This window comes from Chroicocephalus ridibundus, chromosome 5 (genome assembly GCF_963924245.1).
Source record: "Chroicocephalus ridibundus chromosome 5, bChrRid1.1, whole genome shotgun sequence".
NCBI classification, from domain to species: domain Eukaryota; kingdom Metazoa; phylum Chordata; class Aves; order Charadriiformes; family Laridae; genus Chroicocephalus; species Chroicocephalus ridibundus.
In genome coordinates this window covers 60,677,521-60,691,589 of record NC_086288.1, presented here as the reverse complement: position 1 = coordinate 60,691,589, position 14,069 = coordinate 60,677,521, and the positions used below count along the sequence as shown (strand labels likewise).

At 38.3% G+C, this 14,069-nt stretch overlaps 1 protein-coding gene across 12 annotated transcripts in view; it reads left to right on the top strand.

The window, feature by feature from the left end:
• Positions 1-14,069, top strand: part of KCNIP4 (potassium voltage-gated channel interacting protein 4) — a 453,265-nt gene that overhangs the window by 383,779 nt on the left and 55,417 nt on the right. For 2 of the 12 annotated variants that reach the window (XM_063335350.1, XM_063335351.1), the window contains exon 2: positions 12,620-12,721. The exons of the other annotated variants lie outside the window; for them this stretch is intronic. In XM_063335350.1, the coding sequence (XP_063191420.1) occupies positions 12,620-12,721 (102 nt within the window). The remainder of the gene's footprint in view (positions 1-12,619; positions 12,722-14,069) is intronic. 12 annotated transcript variants of the gene reach the window in all.

Here is a 14,069-nt window from a genome sequence, read left to right as displayed (position 1 = left end):
AAAGGACTGCAAATTGAACAGGTTACTGTTACTCATATTTTGCTTCCATAGTTTTAAAGAGCAATCAAGAGGTTTTCTCTGCCAAGCTATTAGGCATCTAGTTAACTTCTTAGAAACAAATTACTTTTTATTTTTGTGCATGAACAGCTAAGTACACAATAAAAAATGGAGTACTACTTCTTCTGCTTGGATTTACTTTAGACCAGAAAAATTGAGTGCTTTATTCAAACATAAAGTGAGAATTATATGTCAAGGGCTGTATAAAATTTTCTTTTAATTTGGTCCTTTTTAAGAAATTAGTACAGGTTTGCATATCTACTTATAATATTTATTTCTTTGTGTATTAATTGGAAAGTGTATTATTAAAATTTTAAAAATAAATAAATATATGTAGTCATTCTGGATTTTTGAGTACTTCTATGAGAATTTCTATAACTACATATATTTATCCAAATATAAATATGGTTATATCTCTATCTGCTTATCTGATTTTAAACTAAGCAACAAAAACCATTTAATTTCGCAGATAGCTTTTTAGACCATAAGGCTCCTGTCTCTAGCAGCTGACATAAGACAGCTGTGCTATTTGGGTTTGTGCATGTATGTGTAAGAATCCATAGTGAGTTTTGTTACTTCTCTACTTTATTGTGTCTGCCTTATTTCTGTTGTGTGAGAGTTATTGTCAAGTCTCTATATTTCATACTTTAAAGAGTTAACTGTGTCTGAAGTCACACGTTGTGAGCACTGTGAAGAAATAATGTGAAATTACTGCTTTCTTTAAAATATGGCTTCTTAGTGTTCCACTGGGAAACAAAGAATTTGAAGGAGTCTTGTGGAACTCAAAAGGAATTTCAGTTTATCCTTGGCAACAGTTTCCAGCTGTGCCCAAGATGGCTGAGATCCATGTGTGAATGGGCTATCGGAAGAGAAGAGAGCAGCGTGAGGACAATTGCCAAACTATAATAATAAAAAAGCCCAAGGTATTTTATTTAATTGCAGTCAATAGTGGAAGCGGTCTGGAAAAGAAAACTAGGGAAAAAGAACCCTATCAGAGCCTTCTGGAAAATAAAATAGCAAGTGGATTTGCTTCAGTTTAGGCCTGCTAAAAAACAGTGCCCAGTAGGATGATCTATTGAAGTATGGCAAGAGTGTGGTTTGTCAAGATCCCGGAGGAATCTCGCTGAACTGAACAGATTTTCCCTGGCAAGATCTCCCAAATCAAGAATCCTTGCTCTAACGGGACTTTGCAAATACTTTTTTTTATTAGTGATAGGACATTCGGTGCAGGGTGTTTTCTATGGGAAGCTTGCTTCTTGTTTCTTCTTGTGTGCTAGCATTACAATACCCAGTGATCTTCCTACCTACTCTCTCCCTCCCACATTTATTCCCTCGTAAATTGACGTTTCTTTGGTTGATCCTTTTAACACAAGCTGGTATGTGTTATCGCACATGGTTACTTTACTCTGGTTTAGCTGAAAAATTTGAACAATAAATGGAAAAACATTTAGTAACAGGGAATGAAAAAGACATAGGGATTTTATGTATAGCAAATAAGTTGCAAATAAGTTGTATAGCAAATAAGTTGTAGGTATCGTGCTAACATAAATCAATGTCTTTGTCCTCCCACACAAAGTGGGGCCAAAGCGACCAGTAGATAGATGAGGAGCCACTGATAAAAGCAGAAATAAAAGACAAATAAAATACAAAGTAATGGATGCTTTAAATGCCTGTATTCATGCCATTCACAGCTCTCCACATTTCTAAGTAAAAATTCAGTCTAGTTGTAGCTCAGTGCACAAATAGAAAATTTAACGGGATGGCTATAGAAGAACATGGTCCACTTCTCATTTCCTTGTGAAGGCAGTGATATGAGTAGAAAGACTGAAAGTCTTGGCTAGAAATTCAGAGAACTGGGTAATGAAAAGCTGAGATCACCAAGGGAACAAAGGAAGACATCAACCTTATAATAAGATAGCTAGTCTAATGAATTATATATAGTTCAACTATGGAGAGTTTCCACAAGGCAAGAAGGGAATATTGCTGCTGGAGGACAGACATAGGGAGGGAAGTTTGAGATGTTCATCCAGGCTACAGAACAGAAAGCAATAAGTTTATGTCAGGGTGATACATTTATGTCAAGGCAAGAAAATTATCTTAGCAGCTAATTTTGAAAAGACTGCAGGAAATACTCACTAAAACTAGGAATGTGATAAATGCTCAACAAGTGAGAAAAGTGAGGTTCTATTAGAGAAATGGAAGCTGCAGGCAAAAGAGAAGAAATTGAGCACTAGCAACTGAAAAGCCCTGCAACTGCAGAAAACTGCATGTTTTAATAGTTACAAAATCAGGACCATGTAATCAAACATCCCCACCTGTTGCAGCAGTTTATTTCTTTTATCTTGCAGCCTGAATTGCCCCAGGGAAGACTTGTAATCAGCATCAGCACGCTGTGGTCAGTGTTTGTGTGTGTGCCTGTGTGTGCAAGTGTTGATTCACAGAGAAAAGCATGTTTAAAAAGCTATCCAAAAAAAAAAGGTTTAAACTCTTGCTCAGTAAGTGACATTTCTTTTATTTTTCAGTGTTTATTTTTCAGTGTTATTCCTTACTTAGGTCCTGCGCAACAGTTAGCAAAACATGAGGATGGAAAGCCAGTGATCAGTTGAAACTTTTTTCCTAATGTTTTTGTGTAAAGGTTTCCAAGTTTATAAGTCAGATTTCATATCTCCTTGTTCAAACAACTAATTTTATGAGGATTTTTAGACAGTGAAAACAAAAGGACTTTGCTCCACTTGTCCTGATAATGCTCTGTGACTTAACCAGCATTTAAATGTTAATTCATAGAAAAACGAACAGAATTAGATTTTTGGATTTTTTTTTTTGCATACCTATTGCACATGTTAGATAAATCTCATTCTTATGACAGTGTATAATCTTCTAACATTTTACAGGCTGTTGTTAGTTAATAGTTTCATAGTTTTGCTACACATGATAACCTTCAGCTGAAATAGAATAGATGTCTTTCAGAACAGTCATGAACAAAGCCGACAATAAATGCAATTTCAAATCTCAGAAAGTAGCTTGGAATACCTCACCTTCTTTATTTTGCAAGGATTAGTAGGCAAACATTTTTGGTCTTCCTTCAGTACTGAATAAGACTCTGCACCTTCCCCCCAGCTCTGTGATGTAGGAAATGAGATCATGGTTCAGCATTAAGTGAACTTTGGCAGCAGTGTAGGCCTAAGAAGATCCCACTTTCCCAGGTTAACCATCCATTCTCATCCCACACGATTACATCACTGTCCCAGGCACGCAGACAACATTATTTGCAGAGATGTGCTGTCAACTGCTTCAGGATAGAGAACCGGGTTTGCAGAAGAAAGGGATGTTCTTAAGCAGTGAGATGCTGTGATGGGAATCGGTGTCAGGGAAGACAGGACTAGTCAGGGACCCTCAGCTCATGAAATTCCAGTCTGCCATTGAATCACAGTTTTACTAAGAGGAAGACATTTTGCATTTTTTTTGTGCGTTGCACTTTGTAAATTATTTAAGCATTATTTCAAAATGGTGCAAATGCATCCTAGTATTTTAGGCATTTGTAAATATGTGACTCCTGAATTTTAATAAGCCTTTAAACTGCACATGAAATTTTTATCAGCTAAGTTCCTATATTCAGCGCTGCCAAGGAGAATTTGTTGCTTCATAGTGGCTTCTTTACTTATGACTTTCAGAACACTAGTGAAAAATTGACAGTATTGGAACAGTGCTATCCAGATCATTAATTCTTACATCTGAGATTAATTATAGTCACAATGCAATTGTAGTCAAGATGGACTAGAAGATTGAGTAGAAGTTCTGCATTTGGGCACAGGGTCATGTTTGTGTAACAGATTACACACCAGTCCTTACAGAGGATGGGATTCACAAGAGTGTATTTGTTACTTCTGGGCAGCCTAATGGCAAATCTGTCACACTTACCCAGCCTCTAAAATTCATCATGTGCACGTACTAGGTATTTTTAGTTAATTTAGTGCTTGTTAAGAATGTCATCTGGTGTGTGATTAGAAGTGGTTTTCAAGCTGAAACTCTACACACAGTTGTAAAAGCTACGAGTAGCTGCATCATTCTTAAGGAAACCAGAAGACTCAAAATAAAACACTGCTCTTACTACTTTTTAGTAGGAATACTGCGCTGCATATTTAGTATTACTAAATATGTATATTTAGACATTTATAATAACTCAGCTCTGTAGCAAGGAAATGAAAATACAAACATCATATTTTATGCTCGTTTTTAAGGCTAGCTGACCAACAGGAAGGACTCATACTATATCTTCTATTTCTTCTTTATAATATTTTTTTTATTTTTTTATGATTTCTTTAAATCTCATTGCAAAAGAGAAAAGTGCATCCTTCATTAGTTTCTTTTGCACCTTTCTCTATTGTTCAAAATTGTTATTTTTATGGAAACAGAATACAGATCATCAATGGAGAATAAAGCAGTTTATTTCAAGACAGGCAACTTAGACAGCATCTGAAAGCTATCAGTGTTTAAGAAAGGCTTGGTGGCATCTCTACAAAGGTGGTGTAATGTCACTATCACCCTGAATCAAAATGGGCTTTATACAAGCCACCAAAATTTGAAGAAAAACGTTAGCAATCCAAGTATGGAATATGAAACTTAAGCTACAGACAAGTCCTACTGAACTCTGTGGAAAATTTGCTGTTGACTTTGACAGTGGGCTTGGAAGTGACCTAATCCTGAATGATCTAGGTCAGAGCTGACTCACTTGGGGCTAGTTCAGCAGAATTGAGAAGCGTGTGCTAGTTTTGTTTCACTGTTTTGTGAAAGTTCTCTGAGCTTGCAATGAGACATGTCTCCTAAGAACTAAATTCCTATAAAGCATTTAAAAAACGCATTACAGTGACAGCCTAGAGCACTGCAGGTTAATTATTTCCACTCAGAATAATTGGATAATAGTATGAACACTATGAAGGTATACTCCACAAATTATTCATTAAAAGTATCTCTTTCTGGTCTTCTCTAACTTTCCTAATGAGTATGAAAAGACTTTTTGCTACAAAGTACAGAGATGCTTGTTAAGGGACGTTATAAGTGGCCTCCATCTCCAGCATCTTGGGGCCCGGGGATTCTTCCTCCTGGCTGCTGGAGCCCAGCCCAGCGTGCCAGGGGGTCTCCAGCCCAGGCCAAGGGATGTGGCTGCTGCTTTTCCATTTGCATGTTCAACCAGCCTATATCCCAGGCCCCTCTTACCTACCCCACAGGTCTCCAACTCGCTGGCTTTTCCACTTAGTGCTCCCTCCAAACACTTACACACTCACACACTCGTCCCTCGGGCACCGTGTTCTTGTGTGTCCACCCAAATTGCAGCAGAGACCCTCTCCCTGCCTGATACCCCTGCTCAGTCACAGGGTCACCTGCTGTGGTCCCACTGCAGCTGCTGGTGCTGAGCCCCTTGCTCACACTGGACCCCACAATAGCTGCTTTTCAGGGGACACACCAGTCCCACCCCACTGGCTGGATCTGAGATTCCCACCCACTCCAGTGGGTGGCACAGAGACCCCACTGGCCCCAGGAGATGACACCACAGGCCAGGGACATTTGCACCCTCAATCTGACTCCGGCTGCTGGCCCTTTGGCAAATGTGAGCATATCTGAGTCCAGCATTGTGCATGTTCACATACACCATGCACACAGTTTAGATAAGAAGCTAAATATGGAGGTAATAAATACTTGAAAGGTCTCTCACCGTTTTTAGTATCTCCCTATTTACTTTTTTATTCTAATTCTTAACTCCTTTTTAACATTTTTACTTTTATTCCCTCTATCCTTTCTCTGTTGAACCCCCCTTCTTCATTCTAGCTCATCTTGTATCTCCCATTTGATTCCTTTCCATCACCTGTCACTCACTTTTGATAGACTCATCTTTTTGTCTTCAATTGCTCTCTCCAGTCTTTTTACAACGGCATTTTTCTGTCTCTGCTTTCATATTCCTCAGCACAGGCACTGCATATCACTATTTTTCAGTTCTCCAGTTAGAAATTATCCTTGCTTTTGATTGAAGCATCTGTTGGTTTTCTTCCTTTATGAAACTCAGTGAATCTCCACTAAACCAGATAAACTCAGTTTGTTATCACTATTTAATCAAAATTGATTCAAACTCTTCAGGAGGTTTTCTTTACAGGTCGCGCTGCCATGCCTGCCATGCTGGGCCTCCCAGCCCCGTAAGCGAAGGAGCGCTCGGAGGGTCTCTCGCTCCTGGTCACTGCTGCCAGCCCTTGAGGTTCTTCACTGACCAGGGACACTGCCAGTGAGATGTCCAGATGAGTCTGCTAAGTGTTAGGGCCCATTTCACTGCTACGGCAGTATCCACCTTGCTTAGGCTGTGATAAAACACACTTGTTCTTCAGTCTTTGTATCCATAAGCCATCTGGAAGATGTTGAGTTCCTCAGCATCACATGCTTTCATCTGCCAATCTGTTTTTGTTGTACCAAATTTCTTGTGAATAGACATAGACAGTGTCTTTTCCTAAGTTGAGTGTCCTTCCTGAATAGGAAATAAAGCATTCTCGAGCAACATAAAGATTTTCTTTGGCCCAGAGTGTATATTTGCTCCTTGTTTCTTTGAGAGAAGCTGTCATTCCATTAAAGCTATACAAACATGTTTGAATCAAAGCCCAATGTAAAATAAAATAGTTCTTTTATCTCTTTTGTTTCCTACTTACACACTGGGTTTTAAGTCTGTTTGAAAATGTTGCGTACAAAAGCTGTTAGCTGTGAAGTTCTGTAGTTCAGCATTTTTATTTCGATCCTAAAATCCTTTTGAGCAATACTAAATTAGGAATTTCATTAAGAATAACACACAACATGCTACTATGCTCAGGATAGTAAAAGATCCTGACTTAAAACTATTGTACTGGACAGATGAGGTTTTTTGTTTGGTTGGGTTTTTTTAATTTCTCTGCACCATCTACTACACTCTTCTTCAAATATTATTTTCCTTTCGTCTGGTCTCTCCTCTGACTTAAAAGCCCATTCCTCCTAATCTCCTCCTTAGACCTCCACAAGGCAACTAACTTTCTGTTGCTGTCATTTATTGTGTGATAATTTGTATATATTACAGTTAGTTAAAAAAATCTATACCGTTCTCATAAACAACAGAAGGGAAAAAATGAGGGAAGCTGCATAGTTCAGAAACTGCAATCAAACACATCGGGTTCATTGTGCGTTCTCTCGTATTCTCACAAGTGAGATTTTTCTAAAGAAAGCAAGTAATCTGGTATAAATATGTCTCCTGTCACAGGGGACCAGCTTAGTTTTACCCACGCTCTGGCAGTGCACGTGCAAGTGTGTAAAGTGGTATTGAATGAACGAAGTGGTATTGAAAAACTAGCACATTTTCAAGCTTTGCACTGAAGAAAATCTATGCAATTTTCAGTGTTTATGCTCTGGCAGATGTTTATAATAGTTTTAGATAATTTTTGCATTAAACATTTGTATGGAAACCGTTCATGACATAAGCATTTTTTCAGGTTGAAAAGCTGCATATATGTCATAGGAAGGTGTGGTCTGAATAATAAAGCTGTAATTGTGAAATTTAATGAAGACGCTAAGGACGAAAGTGTGGCCATTTCGCTGTTTTATATTTTTTATAATTTGACACTTCTCTGCTCTTTTTCTTGTCTCTTGTGACATTAGGTTTTTTTTCCTCTCTTCTTTCATCCTTTGCCATTTGCCAGTCCCCAACTGTAGTTAGCGTTTTTGACTTCAATCCATGCTAAAGTACTTTTTGGCCTCCAGACTTCCCAATTGATCCTGACCTCTAGTTTGTTCATAGAGAAGTGTAACTACCAAGCTCCTAATCTGGGTCTGCCATTGGGAGGCTGATTTAAAACAGTACATAGAAGGGATACATAAAGGGAAGAAGAGCAATCTTACTCTTGAATGTGTGTTTCAAAGTAGTCCTTAAAATGCTTCCATCAATTTTTTCAGCTCAATACCTTGATGGCTTCTCCTTAGAGCAGTTCTGATGTGGTTTATAGGGCTTTAAAAGTCCATGAAGCTGATAGGTATATTTTCTGATGAAAATCAGAGAGTTAGGGGCTGTAGAGGAAGAATCACTAAAACACATATGTACAGACAAATGAGATTGGCATGAATGTTTTCCTGGCTTGGCAAAAAATGCTGATGATATGTAGAGTAGCCGACTGACAACTCACACAATTCCTCAGCAGGTTTTCCCAAAGAACTGAGGCTGAGACTTATAAATATTTATGTTATACATAATTTTGTTTCATTCCCAGACTCACTATACAGAAGGAACACGTACTTTCATTTGGCTCTCTTCCACAAGTCCTGAACTGTGAATATGAAATCTGCACTTCATTTTGTCGCGCTTGCCTCTCCATCTGTGCTGAACCATTAACAGTTTAGTGGGGCTGCCAGCCCTGAAGGCCCTGGGAGAAATTCCATCAAACAGCTGAAACTGAGCTTAAACCATTATGCCAAGAAAGCACATTCATGCATTTCTTTTTTTGGTTTTCAGAATCTTTGTCACTTCCTACCAAAATTTTAGATTTAGCAAAATGACCTATGCAGCTTGGCTTTCAGGTCTTATACTAACCCTCTTCCAAAAAGATCCCATTCATAACTCATACAACGTAGGCATTTTCCCCGTTTTCATGGGAAGACTTAAAATCCTGTAAGTGAACAAAATCCAAATTCCAGCACTACTGGGATCTTGGCTGTTATGCCAAGGCTTTGGGTGTGGCCAGTGGATTTTAATACTACTGAGTAAAAAGTGGAGCGAGACTTAGACAGTGGGAGCTCATCTGCTGTCTTTGCCAAATAAAGGAGTGAGGCTTTGAGAAAGAAAACAGTAAACAAAAATAAAAAACAATAGAGGGAAAAAGAGTGGGAATAAAAGGTAGTTTTACAGGTGACTTTTCTCCTTCATGGACAGGGAAGGAAGAATTTGTTGGGAGAATTGTTACTAGTTTTTAAACTTCCTACTAAATAGGATGATTACCTGGCCAAAAAGCTCTTTTAAGTACTCAGATGAGTGTGCTTTCTAGGTTAACGTGTATCACCCAAATCCCATTATAAAAAGTCCGCAATGAGGCGGGAGGCAAGGCAAGATTTTTGTGTTTATTCGAACAGAGGGCGTCTGCTGCAGGCTGGAAAGGTGGGTAAAATTTGAGGGGCAAAGGCAGCTACAGCAGAGTCCATCTGGTGCAGTTGGTGGGGATGTGAGACAATCTGATTTATCTGCTACACCAGCGAAAAGTGGCCTGCCTGCCCTCGCTTTCATGCTGACTACAAAGAATTTGCAAAGAAAAAAATCACACTTTGAAAGAGAGATATTTTGCCTCTAAAAACTACAAAAATCCCTTGGCTTGATAGTTTTTCCTGGGGTAGTCTCACCTGTCTCTGTAACAACAGGGCAAAATGTAATATGTACTGTCTTTCTAAAGCAGGGATCATACCTCTGAAAAAAGTAAATATGTAAAGAGTTAAGATAGTCTAGGTATAGATGCATATGTTTAGGAATGTATGGTCATTTATAAATCACTTATAATTTATAAATAATAATTTTTATATTCTAATGCATCCTTTTTTCTTATCTTTTAACGTCTTTTATGAATATATTAATTCTTTATTTAATGAGAAAAAAAATTGTGCTTCTTTGTGTATTTTTATCATAACAAGCAGTGTCAGATCTACATCAGCCTGTCAACATTGTGATATTGGAGTGACTAGGTCACACACATGACAATGATCTGCATGCTTTTGGCCAAATATGATTTTTAAAAGTAGCAATTCAGAAAACACTTGTACTGACCATGTGTATGCATGGTACTCTCCATATTCAACTTTTATTAATAAAATTGTAGTGATACAATTCTCTAGTTTAAATATCTGTAAATCATAGGTTTAAGCCATTGGTGCATTTATCAGTTGCAACGGCAGATATAAATCATGCGAAATAGCAGTCACTCCTAAAGGATGTCAGGTATGCCCGGTATCTATATGCAGCACATATATCAGCACAGCAGTACCTAGATATGAGAATATGTAAGCCATGCTCCAGTTACAGAGTGTTCTGTGAAACATGAGCACCTCTTGGGACAATCACCCACAATTACAGGTGGTGTCATACTGAGATGAGTTCTAGGACACTCCCACAGTGAATTCTGGGGAAAAGTGTGTCTCAGAATTTAATTTTCATTGCAGAGGAATGAATTACCAAACCCAAAAGCAAGCAGCATCAGTTAACTAACCTGAATTTGAAGAATCTTCACACTTAGCCCAGAGGAGTTTGTGACTGATTGGTTTAGGGATAACAGCTATGAACTCTCTAGTTAACCAATTATTAAAAAAAAAATTAATAATCAAGAACAGTTTGGAGAATTCATCTTCTTCTGAAAATCTGTTTACAGGATAAGAATTACTATTATTTTTTTCTATAACTTCCAAGGAACCAGCATCAGTCCATCATTATCAGTGTGTTGCTTCATTTTATTTTTGACCTTGATCGTACCACTGCAAAGCCCGCATTGAATTCCATGAGCGTTTGTGCGAGCATAAAAGTAGCAAAATTGTTTGCTGACTCAAGGCTTTCTGCTTCAAACCCTTTGGAAATAATACGTCCCTTTAGGTTTTGAAAAGCACTCTATACATCCTCGGTAATTGCATAGGTTGTGGACCTATGTAACTGTGTAAGTAATACATGGACAGAAAACCTTTGCAAACCTTAACTCAAATTAACAAGGTAGAAGTAGATATCTCTAGATCATATCTATGCTGGAAGAATATCTAATAAAGAAAAAAATATTTAAGATAAACAAATTTCCTCTGTGTTCAGATACCTGCAGTACAGGCATAGTGTGGTACTGCAGACACTGCCAGCTGAGACCACAAGGTATCCATTTAAAAGCTGTTTTTGTAGTCAAACTAAAAGTATAGAGTTTAAGATATCCCTCAGATCACCCATCAGATTTTATGCATTTATCTGCACCGTGAGTCTGAGTAGTTGAGTTGATGGTTAAGTGCTGCAGGTAATAAGTGTCTTCATTCTTATTATTTGTACTAAAAGGTTTTGACATTTCTGGAGATGGTCGTTTAGGTCCATCTGACCTTGTGCTGAAACTGGATTGTTTCATCTGTTTACCAGAGCTGCTGTTCTCACAGAGGCAGAATTCACCTGGTAATAGTTGGTTGATTTTTTTTAAGGCTGTGGTTGAGTCTTTCCTGGTTTCCCCCATTTCTTTAATTTCATTTCCTTCAGTGTTTTAGTTGAGAAATATTTTTTATTTCAATGTTTAGCTGAGAAATATTTTTTCTATCCGTTAGAAAGTTTAATATCCTTAAAGCCTTCTCACTTGCTCCTTCTGTTCCCAAATACAGGGACGTACTTTCTCAAGACTGCCTACAGGCTCCGCTTAGTGTTACAGGTGGGAGGTTCCCACTCTGTCTGGTTTGGTGACAGAGACTATTCTACATCATGTCACTAAAAGCAGCATTCAGCACAAGTGCAGTAGCAGGGATAACCCAGGATTGTCCTGGTGACTGTGCCGCTAGCACAGGAACCGTCAGTTGTGTCTTTCATTTCTTGTCCCATCTGTTTTGCATTCTTCTTATTGTGGCAAGAGCCATCTCAGAGCAGTGTTTGTGTTGGAGTGCATGCGGTCGAGAAGGAAAGTGCTGGAGCTGCATAATGTCCAAACCGAGCTCTGCCTTTCTCAGGAACATAAGTCATTTACTCAACTGTTTTATAGATGTTAAGTCTGTCATTTGCAACAAATATCCATCCAGGAGGTGCTTGCTTATGTCACCCATTTTGTGTAAAATGGTTAGTTAGACCTCACAGACAGTAACTCTGGTACTTTCCTTCACAGTAAGTAAGGGTAATGCTGTTCACCTGCTTTATGGCACAATAGCATTAACTATTGAACCATGTCAGTACTTAAAGATGAAAATATAAATAATACTTATTTTTAGATACATGTAGAATGTCAAATATTAAAGAAAAGGGAGACTGGCTGCACAACGTGGTTGATATTTTAATATTCAGAAAAGGCAAAAGTACCAGGTTGGTTATTGCTGAATGAATTATATGGGAAAACTCAGCCGTGGAACTAGAAGACTGCCAGAAAGGACAACAAAAGATATCTTTGAGATTTTATTTGGTTTTGGTTTTGTTTTCTGTATTAAACTTCAAATCAAATAGACTTAAAAGCCTTTAAAATATTTTAGCATTAAAATTTTCACAAACACTCGTACCTTGTGTTGTTTCAAATACATAATCTGATACCTCTGTGTTAGGTGTTTTATAGTGGATTGTAAGAACTTAAGTTCTTACTTTTTAAGAGCTTTTTAAGAGATGCACACATAAAAAAAAATAATCCCCTTTATTGGAAAGTTACAAAGACAAACCAATTTTGTTGTCCTCTTCAAAAATTCTGGTTGCCCTTTGCGATTCAGGATGGCTGCCATCTGTTTGGCCTTTCCCATCAGTATTCTGCTATAATGATGAGCTCTGCAGCATGTACAGAAATTGTTTTCAAGCCTATGTTAACAGAACTGATAATATATTTTTTAGGTTTCCTCTACGCTCAGAACAGTACCAAACGCAGCATTAAAGAGCGACTTATGAAGCTCTTGCCCTGCTCGGCTGCCAAAACGACATCTCCTGTTACTCAAAGCAAGTTTTATTTTTCATTTGATTTTTTTTTTTAGGTTTGCATGCATCACAGTTTATACTTCCATTGACTGCTCATTTGAGACACAAGATACCTGCTGAAGTAATTGTATGCTCTATTGAGGTTTAAAATCAGGTGATGAACAGATTTATGGGCTGGTAACAGATTTGTCTGTGCAGAGCAGGATGGCAAGATACCAGTGCCAGGGTCTGCTGTATAGGAGCTGCTGGGTTGGCACTTACGCTCCACAAGCTATCTGAGAAGTGATTCACTGGTTAATTAAGATCCTGCTCTCAATGTATTTGAGAAGTGGTATCTTTTTGTGTACATGTGTGCACGTGTCTCTGTGTGCTTGCTATGCACAGGATAGTATCTGCAATACTGGTCTGGGAGTAAAGGCATGGCTCTACAGGTTTTGACTATGTAACATCAAACTATGTAGGGAACAAGACTTAAGGTATAGAATCATAGAATTGGAAGGGACTTTTAAAGGTCATCTAGTCCAACTCCCTGGCAATTAGCAGGGACATTTTCCACTAGATCAGGTTGCTCAGAGCCCCATCCGACCTGACCTTGAATGTTTCCAGGGATGGGGCACCTACTACCTCTCCGGGCAACCTGGTCCAGTGTTTTACCACCCAAATTGTAATAAATTTATTCCTTCAATCTAGGCTGAATCTGCTCTCTTTTAGTTTAAAACCATATTAACCCTTATCCTATCACAACAGGCCCTGCTAAAAAGTTTGTCCCCATCTTTCCTGTGGGCCCTCTTCAAGTACTGAAAGGCCGCAGTAAGGTCTCCCCGGATAAGTGTCTGAAAGAAAAATAAAAATTAGATTGAAAACAAAGTATAGGAATGTAGAACTAAAGGAAAAGCACACTGATACTACCTTCAATGTCTTGATATGCTGTGAGGAAACAAAATCTGTCCAGGGTAGCTAACAGATAAAAATAAGGGAGGGAGGGAGAGAAATCCATACATAGATACCTCCATACATGCATATATTTACACCTAGATAGAGATAACTGATACTGGCTACTATGCTACTACTGGCTACTATAACTGATTTTAAAATATCCCTGTGGACCCAATTCAGTCTATATTAATTTGGTTTAATTCTAGGCACTAATCTGAACAACTAAAATTACAAGCTGAGTGGTCCCCATGCTTCCTGTATAGTTTTCTGGTAAAGCGTATCAATCAATCTAAGGTAGAAAAAATGTCTCCAAGAGCACTTCCTTGTTTCAGTGATTATGGGACAACCCGAGGCAACTTGGCTACAAACACAGGCCCCAATTAAGTCTCTGGACTTCAGTGGTATGGATCTAGGCTTTCTTTTCGCTACCCCA